This window comes from Pecten maximus, chromosome 1 (assembly GCF_902652985.1).
Source record: "Pecten maximus chromosome 1, xPecMax1.1, whole genome shotgun sequence".
In the NCBI taxonomy this organism is placed as follows: domain Eukaryota; kingdom Metazoa; phylum Mollusca; class Bivalvia; order Pectinida; family Pectinidae; genus Pecten; species Pecten maximus.
Genome location: NC_047015.1, coordinates 30235104 through 30256008, shown reverse-complemented (window position 1 = coordinate 30256008; position 20905 = coordinate 30235104). Strand labels below are relative to the sequence as shown.

Here is a 20905-nt window from a genome sequence, read left to right as displayed (position 1 = left end):
AGCCGTAATGACGGCAAACATACCGAACCTTTATCAGCTGTGTTGACGGAAAAAAACATACTGAACCTTTATCAGCCGTAATGACGACAAACATACCGAACCTTTATCAGCTGTGTTGACGGAAAAAACATACCGAACCTTTATCAGCTGTGTTGACGGCAAACATACCGAACCTTTATCAGCTGTGTTGACGGAAAAACGTCGAACCTTCATCATCTGTAGTGATCACGTAGCAGAAAACACGGTTATGAGCGAAACGGTATCAGTTATTGGTGTCGCACAAAAACTAAAATGGACGAAACATTATCAGAAACTGTTCATGAACGGAATAAAAAAAATCACAGTACCACAATAAGAGCAAGAAGAGAACGCAGAAAGAGTTTGAGCTTAACGTGACGCAGAAATAGTTTAAGCTGAACGTGACGCAGAAAGAGTTGGGGCTTAACGTAACGCAGAAAGAGTTGGAGCTTAGCGTGATAGAGTGTGGGCTGGAATTTAGGAGGACATTGTAGAAACCAGATCTATTGTGGACATCAGTTTAAACGTAACCTTCCAAAACTCACAGAGCGAAATCAACTTGATGTAATTTGAAAAAAAATGCTTGACTTCATAAATTGGACAAAGCAGGTTATGTTAAGAGACCTTTAGTTACTGCCAAAGTCCTGGAGGCATACTTGCGTCCTTTTTTTAATGATAGCGACATGTATGGCATTAATTCAGATGCTATTCGGAAAAGATATACACTTACAGCCGACTCTTGTTGGCTAAAGACAATCCAAATAGCATAGCGAGGAGACTTACAGAGAACTGAAGGTCAGAATGAAGATCAGGTTTAATAGGTAGGTTGTGACAGACAAATCTAGATTATGAGAAAATGTAATATCCACCATCCATTACAGTTCCTGATTATAACACGCACCTGAGAGTTCTGAGGAGTTGAGTTAATTAGCTGCTCAAAGTCATATCAGGTGTGCATATAACAGGTCGGGGAAGATATTAAAAGTGGAATAGGAGACAGCAGTTAGGAAGATCTCGTGTAAATTCTCACCTCTAAGAAGAACTGCCATGTCTGGCAACAAGGAAGTATTTTGTCCTGGTGAAATAGTTATGATTAAAAAAAATACCATATATCGAGTGACATATTTGTTTGTTACTGACGTTAGCCTCACATCATCGTACAAAATCAAATTATATTTTCTTCTCACCTGCTGTGATGGAAATGAACAATATTGATGTTGGTGTCGTCTGGTTACACCTGGCGTAAAAGAGACTTGGGTGAAGAAGTACTAGTTGGTATCACTATAACTAGCGTCTGAAACGCCCCCGTTGGTATTGGCAAAAATCAATATTAGGTTCTAGAAATCTTGGTTATCATTGGGTAAATAAAAAATCATCATCACCACCACCGCCATATTAAACCTATTTCCCTTCCCGTACCATGTACATTATAGCTATTCTAGCTTTCTTTTACCATGTCATTTCCTTGTTCGTTCGTGTCTGTGTTAACTATACATGTACAATCCACGTGATGTTAAATAAGAAAAAGGCTGTATAATACAATATGTAGTTAGATTTCTCGTAAAAATCAGGACATATGAAGCCTTACCATTTATTTTTGTAATATGATAATATTACATAACAAACACCTAGCACAGTGTACGCTATAGTGATTGGCTAGCTGCGGACCAATAACTGGTGAGTTCACGGAAAATAGTATCTATTATGCTGGAAGATCAGGTTATAAGCGTGTTTCTATCTAGTTCTTACATCTGTCGGAAATACACCATATTTAACGCTAAAATACTAAATTGGCGTTTTTATTAGCAATGGAACAAATTTGATTTTTTGTTGTGATATTTGTGAAGTTTATCATATATTTTGTATTACCCTTACCATTCGTGTTTGCGTCTGCATAGATTTCAAATCAAGAACTGTCACTTTGAACACCTCTATACCATTAGATACATGTATGTAGGCGACACGCTTAGAGTGGGATGTTGAAAAAAGTAAGACAATCTCGTCCTATTTTAGGGACGGTTGGGGAGCCGTTGAAAATAGCAAGGCTGTCGCATCCTATTTAAGGGAAAATGCTTTGTGTGTAGGGAAACCTTTTATTTCTTGTAAGTTAGGTTAGAAAGACGTTAAGAATTCTCTGGGGCAAATGGCAAGGCTATCTCGTCATGTTTTAGTGAAGGTTAAGGGGCGTTGAAAATAGCAAGACTGCCTAGTCCTGTTTTAGGAAAAGTTAGGAAACTGCAAATAGTAAGGCTGTCTTGTCCTGATTTAAGGATGGTTAGAAGGACATTGTAAATACATATATCTCATCCTATTTTAGGGAAGGTTGGGAAGCCGTTGAAAATAGCAAGGCTGCCCTGTCCTGTTTTAGGAAAGGTTATGGACGTTGAAAATAGCAAGACTGCCTTGTCCTGTTTTAGGAAAGGTTAAGAACTTGGGAAATAATAAGGCTGTCTCGTCCTGATTTAGGGATGGTTAGAAGGACATTGTAAATACATATATCTCATCCTATTTTAGGGAAGGTTGCGAAGCCGTTGAAAATAGCAAGGCTGCCCTGTCCTGTTTTAGGAAAGGTTATGGACGTTGAAAATAGCAAGACTGCCTCGTCCTGATTTAGGGATGGTTAGAGGGACATTGTAAATACATATATCCATCCTATTTTAGGGAAGGTTGCGGTGCCGTTGAAAATAGTAAGGCTGTTTAGTCCTATTTTAGGGAAGGTTGGAGAGAAGTTGAAAGTAATAAGGCTGTCCTGTCCTTTTTTAGGGAAGGGTTGGGAGAAGTTGATATTTCACTTAGACAAACAGAAAATATGTCTAATCTTTGTTTGTATGGAGCTATTGTTTTCCTTATCTAGATTTTGACATTTCTTTCGACTATTATAGTCGTTTCCTATAGTTACTTTAGACCCTAACATCACTGACGAGTCCTACAAGGACAGACAAGATGTATGATGGAGTTCAACTCAGCTTGACTCTACTGTACCTAACGATGTTTCATCAGTGCTAATATTGTGTATGTATTCTGTGCAATCCTTTGAGATGGCAGCTGTTAGACACTGCTAGTGGTCTTTCCAGTCCCCTATGTTTATCGTATCCTGCTGGCTATGTGTTGTAACATTGATGCTGGTCCTGTTTGTAAGGAGTGGAATCTTAAAACATGCCACAAATTTCCTCTGAGACACTATTGGGAAGTTGTTCAATATTGATTTTCTTTTCAGGCATAGGTTTTACGTTAATAAGGATTATATTTTTGATTATTATAAATTTAGGAACATATTACTTTTGCTCCGTTCCATCTTCCTCTTATTATCATTATTCTTATTTCTTCCATCTTATTCCGCCCGCGAGGTTTTTGATATATTCCTCGAAAACATTAGGGCGGAATTCAACGAAACTTCACATGAGTGTTCGTGTATGCCCGTGTTGCGCAAGAGTGTTTTTTTTCCGATTGTTTATCCGACCAATCAGCTGGACGGAGGCCCCTGATTATAGTCGAAATGTATTGTCCGAGTTTGATGGAAGTTGGCATATAAGTGTAGTCTAGCAATTTATGTACAAACACTGTTGCGATATCGACGACTGCGCGTGTCGTTTGGGGGACATATGTAACGGTACCCGTTAGAATACCATGTTATTTAGTTACAAATGTAAAATGTTGTTGTAACTTTTTGATATTTCATCTGTTCTACTAATAAGTGTGGTATCTTATTCCTGTTTGTGTTAATAATGTAAATTATAATGTTTCATCAATCCACATTCATGGCTATATACAAACCGTAATTACCTACCCTGTTTAGTTCTTTAGCAGGTATCTGTTAATTGTTGATTCCTTGACTGTAAATCTCGCCATAGTCTCGCCATATTCTCCCCATAGTCTCGCTATTGTCGCCCTCGCATCAGTTTCATCAATGTTCCGTGGATAACATTGTTTCTGTTGAGGGAATCCTTAACGCTTGTAATGTTTAAGTTAAGGAATGAAAAGGAACCTGGGGCCTGATACTTGTATGAAGGAGATTCAACAAAACAGGAGAGATTTTGTTACACCTGTATCGGAGGCTATTCTAGAGTGTTATGCATATCGATTTTTTTCATTTGGACCATATTCACTTGAGCATATAATTGTTGCCACCATAGACACAGTTTTTATGCAGGGTCAAGTGAATTTCCAATTCTGTTGACCACCCGAGGATCAATGTAGCAAAAAGATAGACTTTGATAAACAAAATCAATCCAGAATAGTTTTAGGTGTTCTGATTTTGTAACACAGAGATGTCGCATATTTTTTTCAATCAATAATTCGCGCATTCCAGGAATGTTAAAATAGGCTGCTCACCTTCCAGAAATATCTAGATAGACCGCTATCATTCCAGGGATGTTTTGGTAGATTTCTCACATTTCAGGAATTTTAGGAAGACCGCTCACCTACCAGGAATGTTAAAGTAGACTGCTCACCTTCCAGGAATGTTAAAGTAGACTGCTCACCTTCCAGGAACGTTAAAGTAGACTGCTCACCTTCCAGGAACGTTAAAGTAGACTGCTCACCTTCCAGAAATATCTAGATAGACCGCTATCATTCCAGGGATGTTAAAGTAGACTTCTCACAAATCAAGAATGTTTAGGTAGACCACTCACATTCCAGGAATGTTAAAGTAGACTGCTCACCTTCCAGGAATGTTAAAGTAGACTTCTCACAAATCAAGAATGTTTAGGTAGACCACTCACATTCCAGGGATGTAAGAACTCTTCATGTATATTCCTTTTAATGTAAGCAGTATGCTTAAATGCAGTCTACCTTAACATTCATTTCCCAGACAGAATTTAAAATGTTGTTTATGAAGACTATTGACACCAAAACAATATGCCTATATAGTTCCAAACTGTCCGCTGAAGACAATTACTGCCTTCAAATGCTAAATCTAAAAAATACTAACCTTATACTGTGCTTAATTATGAGGGAACTACGATCTGATGTTGTCACAATGTATAATGTTACTAAGATCAGACGTCGTTACGTTGTGTGATGTTGGTAAGATCAGACGTCGTTACGTTGTGTGATGATACTAAGATCAGACGTCGTTACGTTGTGTGATGATACTAAGATCAGACGTCGTTACGTTGGGTGATGTTACTAAGATCAGACGTCTTTACGTTGTGTGATGATACTAAGATCAGGCGTCGTTACGTTGTGTGATGTTACTAAGATCAGACGTCGTTACGTTGTGTGATGATACTAAGATCAGACGTCGTTACGTTGTGTGATGATACTAAGATCAGACGTCGTTACGTTGTGTGATGTTACTAAGATCAGATGTTACAGTGTGCAGTGTTACTAAGATCAGACGTCGTTACGTTGTGTGATGTTATTAAGATATATTTACCATTGTATGGCACTGCCACTATATAACCCTACCAATTCAGTTGCGAGTTCACCAGCTTATGAACTGCCAACTGAAATTTGAATTTGAAAATAAAAAAAAAAAAATCGCACGACAAATAAAAATCGCAGATGGTAAATATAAGCATTGAACGGCTTTCAGTTGGCATTCATAGTCAATATGAATGCCAACTGAAAGCCGTTCACTGCTTAAATGACGTCGTTACGTTGTGTAATGTTACTAAGATCAGACGTCGTTACGTTGTGTAATGTGGCTAAGATCAGACGTCGTTACGTTGTGTAATGTTACTAAGATCAGACGTCGTTACGATGTGTAATGTTACTAAGATCAGATGTTACAGTGTGCAGTGTTACTAAGATCAGACGTCGTTACGTTGTGTTATGTTACTAAGATATGAAGTCGTTACGTTGTGTAATGTTACTAAGATCAGACGTCGTTACGTTGTGTAATGTTACTAAGATCAGACGTCGTTACGATGTGTAATGTTACTAAGATCAGATGTTACAGTGTGCAGTGTTACTAAGATCAGACGTCGTTACGTTGTGTAATGTTACTAAGATATGACGTCGTTACGATGTGTTATGTTACTAAGATCAGATGTTACAGTGTGCAGAGTTACTAAGATCAGACGTCGTTACGTTGTGTGATGTTATTAAGATATGACGTCGTTACGTTGTGTAATGTCACTAAGATCGGACGTCGTTACGTTGTGTGATGATACTAAGATCAGACGTCGTTACGTTGGGTGATGTTACTAAGATCAGACGTCGTTAAGTTTGTGATGTTATTAAGATATGACGTCGTTACGTTGTGTAATGTTACTAAGATCAGACGTCGTTACGTTGTGTAATGTCACTAAGATCAGACGTCGTTACGTTGTGTAATGTTACTAAGATCAGACGTCTTTACGTTGTGTAATGTCACTAAGATCAGACGTCGTTACGTTGTGTAATGTTACTAAGATCGGACGTCGTTACGTTGTGTGATGATACTAAGATCAGACGTCGTTACGTTGGGTGATGTTACTAAGATCAGACGTCGTTACGTTGTGTGATGTTACTAAGATCAGACGTCATTACGTTGTGTGATGTTACTAAGATCAGACGTCGTTACGTTGTGTAATGTTACTAAGATCAGACGTCGTTACGTTATGTGATGATACTAAGATCATACGTCGTTACGTTGTGTGATGTTACTAAGATCAGACGTCGTTACTTTGTGTAATGTTACTAAGATTAGACGTCGTTACGTTGTGTGATGATATTAAGATCCGACGTCGTTACGTTGTGTAATGTTACTAAGATCAGACGTCGTTACGTTGTGTAATGTTACTAAGATCAGACGGCGTTACGTTGTGTAATGTTACTAAGATCAGACGGCGTTACGTTGTGTAATGTTACTAAGATCAGACGTCGTTACGTTGTGTAATGTTACTAAAATCAGACGTCGTTACGTTGTGTAATGTTACTAAGATCAGACGTAAGATAACTTTTCCTTATATCCTATTAAGTCTTTTTTCTTACACTTTATATTTTTTCCGTAAGAACAAATAACATACTTAAAAGGAAATGAATGTACGTGTCAGCGAATAAACATCAAGCTATTTAAAAAAAACTCAGTTCTATTATATTGATAAAACCTTCTGTCACATGCTCTGTGTGACAGTTATGACACTCTTAATTTAATTATATCCAAAGTAAATTGCAATTAATTTTTATGTCGTTTCCAAGACCTAACAATTTAACATCTGAAGCCAAATGTAAGTTTTAATCAAAATGATGTCATGATTTGTTATCAAGCTTAAAATGCTGTGTACCAAACTGCAGTCAAAGCAAAACCTGCATAACCTGGTCAAAATCAATGTGTTTAGTATAAAAAAACGATATGTGTGGACTGTTATTGGTAATTTCAACATCTTCAGCCGGGTAATATGGCGTCTATTTGAAACCATATCATGAATCTCCATCTGGTGACAAAATACGAAACGCTTTTGAAAATTTGAAATCTTAAACGATATTTGGTATCAGATCGGTATTTATTGTTACACGGAAACTATAAAAGACGTTTTAATAATCGAGGTTGGGGTATCTTAAACGAGTTTTAGCAGTTTTCCAACAAGTTTTTCTAGGCCATTATGATTCCATTTAAATGGTACGTATGCACTTAAAAGTTGAATCTGTAATTGAGATTTCAGAGTTTGTGCGTCCTACGATTAGGAGAGTGCATGCTGTAAATTAATGCCAAGGAGGGAGTAATCTATTTCAATCTTGAAATTGGTTTTAGAGATTGATTTTCTCGAAACATTTAGACAAGTTAAAAACCTATAAAGGCCCATTATCTTTGAAACAGTATCATTTTAACTGACAGAACGTTGGTATTCGTCGATCGTAATAGTTATTAAGAGTTGGGGATGATGTTATGAGTGGTTGTGAGTGTAGAGTTGGAGATGATGTTATGAGTGGTTGGGAGTGTAGAGTTGGAGATGATGTTATGAGTGGTTGTGAGTGTAGAGTTGGAGATGATGTTATGCGTGGTTGGGAGTGTAGAGTTGGAGATGATGTTATGAGTGGTTGGGAGTGTAGAGTTGGAGATGATGTTATGAGTGGTTGGGAGTGTAGAGTTGGAGATGATGTTATGAGTAGTTGGGAGTGTAGAGTTGGAGATGATGTTATGAGTGGTTGGGAGTGTAGAGTTGGAGATGATGTTATGAGTGGTTGGGAGTGAAGAGTTGGAGATGATGTTATGAGTGGTTGGGAGTGTAGAGTTGGAGATGATGTTATGAGTGGTTACGAGTGTAGAGTTGGAGATGATGTTATGAGTGGTTGTGAGTGTAGCGGTGGAGATGATATTATGAGTGGTTGGTAGTGTAGAGTTGGAGATGATATTATGAGTGGTTACGAGTGTAAAGTTGGAGATGATGTTATGAGTGGTTGTGAGTGTAGAGTTGGAGATGATGTTATGAGTTGTTGGGAGTGTAGAGTTGGAGATGATGTTATGGGTGGTTGTGAGTGTAGAGTTGGAGATGATGTTATGAGTGGTTGGGAGTGTAGAGTTGGAGATGATGTTATGAGTGGTTGGGAGTGTAGAGTTGGAGATGATGTTATGAGTGGTTACGAGTGTAGAGTTGGAGATGATGTTATGAGTGGTTACGAGTGTAGAGTTGGAGATGATGTTATGAGTGGTTGGGAGTGTAGAGTTGGAGATGATGTTATGAGTGGTTGTGAGTGTAGAGTTGGAGATGATGTTATGAGTGGTTGGGAGTGTAGAGTTGGAGATGATGTTATGAGTGGTTGGGAGTGTAGAGTTGGAGATGATGTTATGAGTGGTTGTGAGTGTAGAGTTGGAGATGATGTTATGAGTGGTTGGGAGTGTAGAGTTGGAGATGATGTTATGAGTTGTTGGGAGTGTAGAGTTGGAGATGATGTTATGAGTGGTTGTGAGTGTAGAGTTGGAGATGATGTTATGAGTGGTTGTGAGTGTAGAGTTGGAGATGATGTTATGAGTGGTTGTGAGTGTAGAGTTGGAGATGATGTTATGAGTGGTTGTGAGTATAGAGTTGGAGATGATGTTATGAGTGGTTGGGAGTGTAGAGTTGGAGATGATGTTATGAGTGGTTGGAGTGTAGAGTTGGAGATGATGTTATGAGTGGTTGGGAGTGTAGAGTTGGAGATGATGTTATGAGTGGTTGGGAGTGTAGAGTTGGAGATGATGTTATGAGTGGTTGTGAGTATAGAGTTGGAGATGATGTTATGAGTGGTTGGGAGTGTAGAGTTGGAGATGATGTTATGAGTGGTTGGGAGTGTAGAGTTGGAGATGATGTTATGAGTGGTTGGGAGTGTAGAGTTGGAGATGATGTTATGAGTGGTTGGGAGTGTAGAGTTGGAGATGATGTTATGAGTGGTTGGGAGTGTAGAGTTGGAGATGATGTTATGAGTGGTTGTGAGTATAGAGTTGGAGATGATGTTATGAGTGGTTGTGAGTGTAGAGTTGGAGATGATGTTATGAGTGGTTGGGAGTGTAGAGTTGGAGATGATGTTATGAGTGGTTGTGAGTGTAGAGGTGGAGATGATGTTATGAGTGGTTGTGAGTGTAGAGGTGGAGATGATGTTATGAGTGGTTGTGAGTATAGAGTTGGAGATGATGTTATGAGTGGTTGTGAGTGTAGAGTTGGAGATGATGTTATGAGTGGTTACGAGTGTAGAGTTGGAGATGATATTATGAGTGGTTGTGAGTGTAGAGTTGGAGATGATGTTATGAGTGGTTGTGAGTGTAGAGTTGGAGATGATGTTATGAGTGTTTGGGAGTGTAGAGTTGGAGATGATGTTATGAGTGGTTGTGAGTGTAGAGTTGGAGATGATGTTATGAGTGTTGGGAGTGTAGAGTTGGAGATGATATTATGAGTGGTTGGGAGTGTGAGGTGGAGATGATATTATGAGTGGTTGGGAGTGTAGAGTTGGAGATGATGTTATGAGTAGTTGGGAGTGTGAGGTGGAGATGATATTATGAGTGGTTGGGAGTGTAGAGTTGGAGATGATGTTATGAGTAGGTTGGGAGTGTAGAGGTGGAGATGATGTTATGAGTGGTTGGGAGTGTAGAGTTGGAGATGATGTTATGAGTGGTTGGGAGTGTAGAGTTGGAGATGATGTTATGAGTGGTTGGGAGTGTAGAGTTGGAGATGATGTTATGAGTGGTTGGGAGTGTAGAGTTGGGATGATGTTATGAGTGGTGGTTGGTGAGTGTAGAGTTGGAGATGATGTTATGAGTGGTGTGAGTGTAGAGTTGGAGATGATGTTATGAGTGGTTGTGAGTGTTGAGTTGGAGATGATGTTATGAGTGGTTGTGAGTGTAGAGTTGGAGATGATGTTATGAGTGGTTGGGAGTGTAGAGTTGGAGATGATGTTATGAGTGGTTGTGAGTGTAGAGTTGGAGATGATGTTATGAGGGTTGGGAGTGTAGAGTTGGAGATGATGTTATGAGTTGTTGGGAGTGTAGAGTTGGAGATGATGTTATGAGTGGTTGTGAGTGTAGAGTTGGAGATGATGTTATGAGTGGTTGTGAGTGTAGAGTTGGAGATGATGTTATGAGTGGTTGTGAGTGTAGAGTTGGAGATGGATTTGTCTCTGAGTGGTTGCTGGAAGTATTAGAGTTGGAGATGATGTTATGAGTGGTTGGGAGTGTAGAGTTGGAGATGATGTTATGAGGGTTGGGAGTGTAGAGTTGGAGATGATGTTATGAGTGGTTGGGAGTGTAGAGTTGGAGATGATGTTATGAGTGGTTGGGAGTGTAGAGTTGGAGATGATGTTATGAGTGGTTGTGAGTGTAGAGTTGGAGATGATGTTATGAGTGGTTGGGAGTGTAGAGTTGGAGATGATGTTATGAGTGGTTGGGAGTGTAGAGTTGGAGATGATGTTATGAGTGGTTGGGAGTGTAGAGTTGGAGATGATGTTATGAGTGGTTGTGAGTGTAGAGGTGGAGATGATGTTATGAGTGGTTGTGAGTGTAGAGGTGGAGATGATGTTATGAGTGGTTGTGAGTATAGAGTTGGAGATGATGTTATGAGTGGTTGTGAGTGTAGAGTTGGAGATGATGTTATGAGTGGTTACGAGTGTAGAGTTGGAGATGATATTATGAGTGGTTGTGAGTGTAAAGTTGGAGATGATGTTATGAGTGGTTGTGAGTGTAGAGTTGGAGATGATGTTATGAGTGTTTGGGAGTGTAGAGTTGGAGATGATGTTATGAGTGGTTGTGAGTGTAGAGTTGGAGATGATGTTATGAGTGTTTGGGAGTGTAGAGTTGGAGATGATATTATGAGTGGTTGGGAGTGTGAGGTGGAGATGATATTATGAGTGGTTGGGAGTGTAGAGTTGGAGATGATGTTATGAGTAGTTGGGAGTGTGAGGTGGAGATGATATTATGAGTGGTTGGGAGTGTAGAGTTGGAGATGATGTTATGAGTAGTTGGGAGTGTGAGGTGGAGATGATATTATGAGTGGTTGGGAGTGTAGAGTTGGAGATGATATTATGAGTGGTTACGAGTGTAGAGTTGGAGATGATATTATGAGTGGTTACGAGTGTAGAGTTGGAGATGATATTATGAGTGGTTACGAGTGTAGAGTTGGAGATGATATTATGAGTGGTTACGAGTGTAAAGTTGGAGATGATATTATGAGTGGTTGGGAGTGTAAAATTGGAGACTGACGGGATGTATTTGAGGAACAGCGAGAAGGTGACGACGTTCCGTGATACCCAATGACATTATCTGGAAACGTTGATGGATCGCTGCTGACCATGTAAACTCGGAGAGCATGTGTTACAATGCCATTCTGGTCATTGTATTTGAAGCTACTCCGTCAGGATTCACTTCACTTCAATTTAATTTAATTCATCGTACCGTAAATCTGCTTTTGATGCCAATATGTAACTCGTCATTTTAACTGCCAATTGAATTCGCGACGTAAGAACGGCTGGTACCTCACACGGACTATCGGTCAGAGACTGTATGGTATGGTGATAGCGAATATGAAAAAAGGTAATCGGATAAAAGAAAATTGAAAGCAAATAAAACAAATTTAAATTTTGATGAGCTCAGTTCTCTGTTTGGTGTCGTTAGATGACAAAGTGATAATAAGGCTATAGATGATCTTTAATGGTTCTCGTTTCACGAACTTAGTTAAATGTTACTGTTTTCCCGAGAGCGAAATCATTGAACACTAATAATGAAGTGGTTGATAGTAGTCCGTAATATATAGTTATCACGGTCTTATTTAGTACTCGTATGTCACATTTTAATTGGCAGTAATTGGTGTTTTGGGAGAAATTATCAACAACTCTTACGCATGAAGTGTCACCTCAGATGTTGACGCGCAAGGAAATTAATATTTTTACCACAAAAGGTGGGTGTTAATAAACTGTGAATGCGTTTTGATTGGCTGACACGATGACCTTTGACCGGGTCTACTTTACTGGCTGACATGTGAACGCTGCTTCACGCGGTCATGGAAATGATAACAAACCAAAAGTCGTTAGCAATGGTTTTTGCGATATTTTCCAAAATAAACATTTCTATCAATTTCATGCTTTGAAGATAACAAACTTGATAATTAGTTGAAATGATTTGTAATGAATTATAATATTTCAACATATTTCTGAAATCGTCAGTTTTTCATATTTCACTACCTCTGAAAAAAACCTACATTGACACAGAACAAGTGATACACCCACGAAATACTTGTGATAGAAACAGGTAACACAAACTCACAGTTGTTACATATGTTTTTTCCACTCGAGTAAAGCTAAAGCTCGTGTTTTTGTAACTTTTGAAAAATAACTAACACGTAAGAAATACCAACAATCACTCGTTGTGTATACGTTATACGATGTTAATCCAGTTTCTACCACAATACCCTGTGCTATTCAACTCTCAGACCATCAGTTAATCATTACAGCCGTTGATTAACAATCTGTTTATACCACACGTGGTATAAACTCTGTACGCATTTCGATTGGCTAACACGGTGAACTTTGACCCAAACTGCAATTGTTATTGACGTCATCAATAATCTAATGACGTCACATCACCGGGTCACGGACGTCACCGGTACACTTTATTTGCATACGCGAATATTATACTTGGCCACGTTTCCCTTTGATTCAAGCCGATATTATTGTGGTAGAAACAGGTCACACGACTCGTGATTGTTGGATATGGAATTTATTTCACACTCGTAAGTTATTTTTTAAAAAATAACTTCCTCGTGTGAAATAAATTCCATATCCAACAACCACTCGTTGTGTAACCTCTATTTATATGTTAGTGAATATCTACTTATTGAGTCATCATGGCAACATAGGCCTATACATAGTCGTGATACGTAACATAGACCAGTGTAATGTGTAACATGGACCAGTGTAATGTGTAACATAGACCAGTGTAATGTGTAACATAGACCAGTGTAATGTGTAACATGGACCAGTGTAATGTGTAACATAGACCAGTGTAATGTGTCACATAGACCAGTGTAATGTGTAACATAGACCAGTGTAATGTGTAACATAGACAGTGTAATGTGTAACATAGACCAGTGTAATGTGTAACATAGACCAGTGTAATATGTAACATAGACCGGTGTAATGTGTAACATAGACAGTGTAATGTGTAACATAGACCAGTGTAATGTGTAACATAGACCAGTGTAATGTGTAACATAGACCAGTGTAATATGTAACATAGACCGGTGTAATGTGTAACACAGTCCAGTGTAATGTGTAACATGGACCAGTGTAATGTGTAACATGGACCAGTGTAATGTGTAACATAGACCAGTGTAATGTTTAACATGGACCAGTGTAATGTGTAACATAGACCAGTGTAATGTGTCACATAGACAGTGTAATGTGTAACATAGACAGTGTAATGTGTAACATAGACCAGTGTAATGTGTAACATTGACCAGTGTAATGTGTAACATAGACTGTGTAATGTGTAACATAGACATTGTAATGTGTAACATAGACCAGTGTTATGTGTAACATAGACCAGTGTAATGTGTAACATAGACCAGTGTTATGTGTAACATAGACCAGTGTAATGTGTAACATAGACCTGTGTAATGTGTAACATAGACCAGTGTAATGTGTAACATAGACCAGTGTAATGTGTAACATAGACCAGTGTAATGTGTAACATAGACCAGTGTAATATGTCACATAGACCAGTGTAATGTGTAACATAAACCAGTGTAATATGTAACATGGACCAGTGTAATGTGTAACATAGACCAGTGTAATGTGTAACATAAACCAGTGTAATGTGTAACATAGACCAGTGTAATGTGTAACATAGACCTGTGTAATGTGTAACATAGACCAGTGTAATGTGTAACATAGACCAGTGTAATGTGTAACATAGACAGTGTAATGTGTAACATAGACCAGTGTAATGTGTAACATAGACCAGTGTAATGTGTAACATAGACCAGTGTTATATGTCACATAGACCAGTGTAATGTGTAACATAGACCAGTGTAATGTGTAACATAGACCAGTGTAATATGTCACATAGACCAGTGTAATGTAACATAGACCAGTTTAATGTGTAACATAGACCAGTGTAATATGTAACATAGACCAGTGTAATGTGTAACATAGACCAGTGTAATATGTCACATAGACCAGTGTAATGTAACATAGACCAGTGTAATGTGTAACATAGACCAGTGTAAAGTGTAACATAGACCAGTGTAATGTGTAACATAGACCAGTGTAATGTGTAACATAGACCAGTGTAATGTGTAACATAGACAGTGTAATGTAACATAGACCAGTGTAATGTGTAACATAGACAGTGTAATGTGTAACATAGACAGTGTAATGTGTAACATAGACCAGTGTAATGTGTAACATAGACCAGTGTAATGTGTAACATAGACCAGTGTAATATGTAACATAGACCAGTGTAATGTGTCACATAGACCAGTGTAATGTAACATAGACCAGTGTAAAGTGTAACATGGACCAGTGTAATGTGTAACATAGACAGTGTAAAGTGTAACATGGACCAGTGTAATGTGTAACATAGACCAGTGTAATGTGTAACATAGACAGTGTAATGTGTAACATAGACCAGTGTAATGTGTAACATAGACCAGTGTAATGTGTAACATAGACCAGTGTAATGTGTAACATAGACCAGTGTAATGTGTAACATAGACCAGGGTAATGTGTAACATAGACCAGTGTAATATGTCACATAGAGAGTGTAATGTGTAACATAGACAGTGTAATGTGTAACATAGACAGTGTAATATGTCACATAGACAGTGTAATGTGTAACATAGACAGTGTAATGTGTAACATAGACAGTGTAATATGTAACATAGACAGTGTAATGTGTAACATAGACCAGTGTTATATGTAACATAGACCAGTGTAATGTGTCACATAGACCAGTGTAATGTAACATAGACCAGTGTAAAGTGTAACATGGACCAGTGTAATGTGTAACATAGACAGTGTAAAGTGTAACATGGACCAGTGTAATGTGTAACATAGACCAGTGTAATGTGTAACATAGACAGTGTAATGTGTAACATAGACCAGTGTAATGTGTAACATAGACCAGTGTAATGTGTAACATAGACCAGTGTAATGTATAACATAGACCAGTGTAATGTGTAACATAGACCAAGGTAATGTGTAACATAGACCAGTGTAATGTGTCACATAGACAGTGTAATGTGTAACATAGACAGTGTAATGTGTAACATAGACAGTGTAATGTGTAACATAGACAGTGTAATGTGTAACATAGACCAGTGTTATATGTAACATAGACCAGTGTAATGTGTAACATAGGCCAGTGTAATATGTCACATAGACCAGTGTAATGTAACAAAGACAGTGTAATGTGTAACATAGACCAGTGTAATATGTCACATAGACCAGTGTAATGTAACATAGACCAGTGTAATGTGTAACATAGACCTGTGTAATGTGTAACATAGACCAGTGTTATATGTAACATAGACCAGTGTAATGTGTAACATAGGCCAGTGTAATATGTCACATAGACCAGTGTAATGTAACAAAGACAGTGTAATGTGTAACATAGACCAGTGTAATATGTCACATAGACCAGTGTAATGTAACATACACCAGTGTAATGTGTAACATAGACCTGTGTAATGTGTAACATAGACCAGTGTAATATGTAACATAGACCAGTGTAATATGTAACATAGACCAGTGTAATGTGTAACATAGACCAGTGTAATGTGTAACATAGATCAGTGTAATGTGTCACATAGACCAGTGTAATGTGTAACATAGACCTGTGTAATGTGTAACATAGACAGTGTAATGTGTAACATAGACCAGTGTAATGTGTAACATAGACCAGTGTGATGTGTAACATAGACCAGTGTAATGTGTAACATAGACCAGTGTAATGTGTAACATAGACCAGTGTAATGTGTAACATAGACCAGTGTAATGTGTAACATAGACAGTGTAATGTGTAACATAGACCAGTGTAATGTGTAACATAGACCAGTGTAATGTGTAACATAGACCAGTGTAATATGTAACATAGACCGGTGTAATGTGTAACACAGTCCAGTGTAATGTGTAACATGGACCAGTGTAATGTGTAACATAGACCAGTGTAATGTGTAACATAGACCAGTGTAATGTGTAACATGGACCAGTGTAATGTGTAACATAGACCAGTGTAATGTGTCACATAGACAGTGTAATGTGTAACATAGACCAGTGTAATATGTAACATAGACAGTGTAATGTGTAACATAGACCAGTGTTATATGTAACATAGACCAGTGTAATGTGTAACATAGGCCAGTGTAATATGTCACATAGACCAGTGTAATGTAACAAAGACAGTGTAATGTGTAACATAGACCAGTGTAATATGTCACATAGACCAGTGTAATGTAACATAGACCAGTGTAATGTGTAACATAGACCTGTGTAATGTGTAACATAGACCAGTGTAATATGTAACATAGATCAGTGTAATGTGTCACATAGACCAGTGTAATGTGTAACATAGACCTGTGTAATGTGTAACATAGACAGTGTAATGTGTAACATAGACCAGTGTAATGTGTAACATAGACCAGTGTGATGTGTAACATAGACCAGTGTAATGTGTAACATAGACCAGTGTAATGTGTAACATAGACCAGTGTAATGTGTAACATAGACCAGTGTAATGTGTAACATAGACCTGTGTAATGTGTAACATAGACAGTGTAAAGTGTAACATGGACCAGTGTAATGTGTAACATAGACCAGTGTTATGTGTAACATAGACAGTGTAATGTGTAACATAGACCAGTGTAATGTGTAACATAGACCAGTGTAATGTGTAACATAGACCAGTGTAATGTGTAACATAGACCAGTGTAATGTGTAACATAGACCAAGGTAATGTGTAACATAGACCAGTGTAATGTGTCACATAGACAGTGTAATGTGTAACATAGACAGTGTAATGTGTAACATAGACAGTGTAATATGTCACATAGACAGTGTAATATGTCACATAGACAGTGTAATGTGTAACATAGACCAGTGTAATGTGTAACATAGACCAGTGTAATATGTCACATAGACCAGTGTAAGTAAATGATGTATGTACATAGACCAGTGTATGTGTAAGACATGTAATGTGTAACATAGACAGTGTAATGTGTAACATAGACCAGTGTAATATGTAACATAGACCAGTGTAATGTGTAACATAGACCAGTTGTAATGTGTAACATAGACCAGTGTAATTGTAACATAGACCAGTGTAATGTGTAACATAGACCAGTGTATGTAAATAATTGTACATAGACCAGTGTAATGTGTACATAGACCAGTGTAATGTGTAACATAGACCTAGTGTAATGTGTAACATAGACCAGTGTAATTGTACACATAGACCAGTGTAATGTACAAGACATGTAATGTGTAACATAGACCAGTGTAATATGTCACATAGACCAGTGTAATGTAACAAGACAGTGTAATGTTAACAGACCGTGTAATGTGTAACATAGACCAGTGTAATTGTCAACATAGACCAGTGATGGTACATAGCAGTGTAATACATAGACCAGTGTAATGTGTAACATAGACCAGTGTAATGTGTAACATAGACCAGTGTAATGTGTAACATAGACCAGTGTAATGTGTAACATAGACCAGTGTAATGTGTAACATAGACCAGTGTAATGTGTAACATAGACCAGTGTAATGTGTAACATAGACCAGTGTAATGTGTAACATAGACCAGTGTAATGTGTAACATAGACCAGTGTAATGTGTAACATAGACCAGTGTAATGTGTAACATAGACCAGTGTAATGTGTAACATAGACCAGTGTAATGTGTAACATAGACCAGTGTAATGTGTAACATAGACAGTGTAATGTGTAACATAGACCAGTGTAATGTGTAACATAGACCAGTGTAATGTGTAACATAGACCAGTGTAATGTGTAACATAGACCAGTGTAATGTGTAACATAGACCAGTGTAATGTGTAACATAGACCAGTGTAATGTGTAACATAGACCAGTGTAATGTGTAACATAGACCAGTGTAATGTGTAACATAGACCAGTGTAATGTGTAACATAGACCAGTGTAATATGTAACATAGACCGGTGTAATGTGTAACACAGTCCAGTGTAATGTGTAACATGGACCAGTGTAATGTGTAACATAGACCAGTGTAATGTGTAACATAGACCAGTGTAATGTGTAACATGGACCAGTGTAATGTGTAACATAGACCAGTGTAATGTGTCACATAGACAGTGTAATGTGTAACATAGACCAGTGTAATGTGTCACATAGACAGTGTAATGTGTAACATAGACCAGTGTAATGTGTAACATTGACCAGTGTAATATGTAACATAGACCAGTGTAATGTGTCACATAGACCAGTGTAATGTAACATAGACCAGTGTACAGTGTAACATGGACCAGTGTAATGTGTAACATAGACAGTGTAAAGTGTAACATGGACCAGTGTAATGTGTAACATAGACCAGTGTAATGTGTAACATAGACAGTGTAATGTATAACATAGACCAGTGTAATGTGTAACATAGACCAGTGTAATGTGTAACATAGACCAGTGTAATGTGTAACATAGACCAGGGTAATGTGTAACATAGACCAGTGTAATATGTAACATAGACAGGGTAATGTGTAACATAGACAGTGTAATGTGTAACATAGACAGTGTAATATGTAACATAGACAGTGTAATGTGTAACATAGACCAGTGTTATATGTAACATAGACCAGTGTAATGTGTAACATAGGCCAGTGTAATATGTCACATAGACCAGTGTAATGTAACAAAGACAGTGTAATGTGTAACATAGACCAGTGTAATATGTCACATAGACCAGTGTAATGTAACATAGACCAGTGTAATGTGTAACATAGACCTGTGTAATGTGTAACATAGACCAGTGTAATATGTAACATAGATCAGTGTAATGTGTCACATAGACCAGTGTAATGTGTAACATAGACCTGTGTAATGTGTAACATAGACAGTGTAATGTGTAACATAGACCAGTGTAATGTGTAACATAGACCAGTGTGATGTGTAACATAGACCAGTGTAATGTGTAACATAGACCAGTGTAATGTGTAACATAGACCAGTGTAATGTGTAACATAGACCAGTGTAATGTGTAACATAGACCAGTGTAATGTGTAACATAGACCAGTGTAATGTGTAACATAGACCAGTGTAATGTGTAACATAGACCAGTGTAATGTGTAACATAGACCAGTGTAATGTGTAACATAGACAGTGTAATGTGTAACATAGACCAGTGTAATGTGTAACATAGACCAGTGTAATGTGTAACATAGACCAGTGTAATGTGTAACATAGACAGTGTAATGTGTAACATAGACCAGTGTAATGTGTAACATAGACAGTGTAATGTGTAACATAGACCAGTGTAATGTGTAACATAGACAGTGTAATGTGTAACATAGACAGTGTAATGTGTAACATAGACCAGTGTAATGTGTAACATAGACAGTGTAATGTGTAACATAGACCAGTGTAATGTGTAACATAGACAGTGTAATGTGTAACATAGACCAGTGTAATGTGTAACATAGACCAGTGTAATGTGTAACATAGACCAGTGTAATGTGTAACATAGACCAGTGTAATGTGTAACATAGACCAGTGTAATGTGTAACATAGACCAGTGTAATGTGTAACATAGACCAGTGTAATGTGTAACATAGACCAGTGTAATGTGTAACATAGACAGTGTAATGTGTAACATAGACCAGTGTAATGTGTAACATAGACAGTGTAATGTGTAACATAGACAGTGTAATGTGTAACATAGACCAGTGTAATGTGTAACATAGACCAGTGTAATGTGTAACATAGACAGTGTAATGTGTAACATAGACCAGTGTAATGTGTAACATAGACCAGTGTAATGTGTAACATAGACAGTGTAATGTGTAACATAGACCAGTGTAATGTGTAACATAGACCAGTGTAATGTGTAACATAGACCAGTGTAATGTGTAACATAGACCAGTGTAATGTGTAACATAGACCAGTGTAATGTGTCACATAGACCAGTGTAATGTGTAACATAGACCAGTGTAATGTGTAACATAGACCAGTGTAATGTGTAACATAGACCAGTGTAATGTGTAACATAGACAGTGTAATGTGTAACATAGACCAGTGTAATGTGTAACATAGACCAGTGTAATGTGTAACATAGACCAGTGTAATGTGTAACATAGACCAGTGTAATGTGTAACATAGACCAGTGTAATGTGTAACATAGACCAGTGTAATGTGTAACATAGACCAGTGTAATGTGTAACATAGACCAGTGTAATGTGTAACATAGACCAGTGTAATGTGTAACATAGACCAGTGTAATGTGTAACATAGACCAGTGTAATGTGTAACATAGA

At 37.8% G+C, this 20905-nt stretch overlaps 3 protein-coding genes across 3 annotated transcripts; all 3 read left to right on the top strand.

The window, feature by feature from the left end:
• The first annotated feature begins 8299 nt into the window (after positions 1–8299).
• On the top strand, positions 8300–9058 carry LOC117338620. The gene has a single exon (XM_033900009.1). The coding sequence runs from the start codon at positions 8300–8302 to the stop codon at positions 9056–9058; it is 759 nt and encodes a 252-aa protein (XP_033755900.1).
• Positions 9055–9813, top strand: LOC117338521. Its single transcript, XM_033899911.1, has one exon. It carries the CDS (start codon positions 9055–9057, stop codon positions 9811–9813), a length of 759 nt encoding a protein of 252 aa, XP_033755802.1.
• Positions 9814–10644: 831 nt separating this feature from the next.
• Positions 10645–11259, top strand: LOC117338417. Its single transcript, XM_033899807.1, has one exon. The coding sequence runs from the start codon at positions 10645–10647 to the stop codon at positions 11257–11259; it is 615 nt and encodes a 204-aa protein (XP_033755698.1).
• The last annotated feature ends 9646 nt before the right edge of the window (positions 11260–20905 follow it).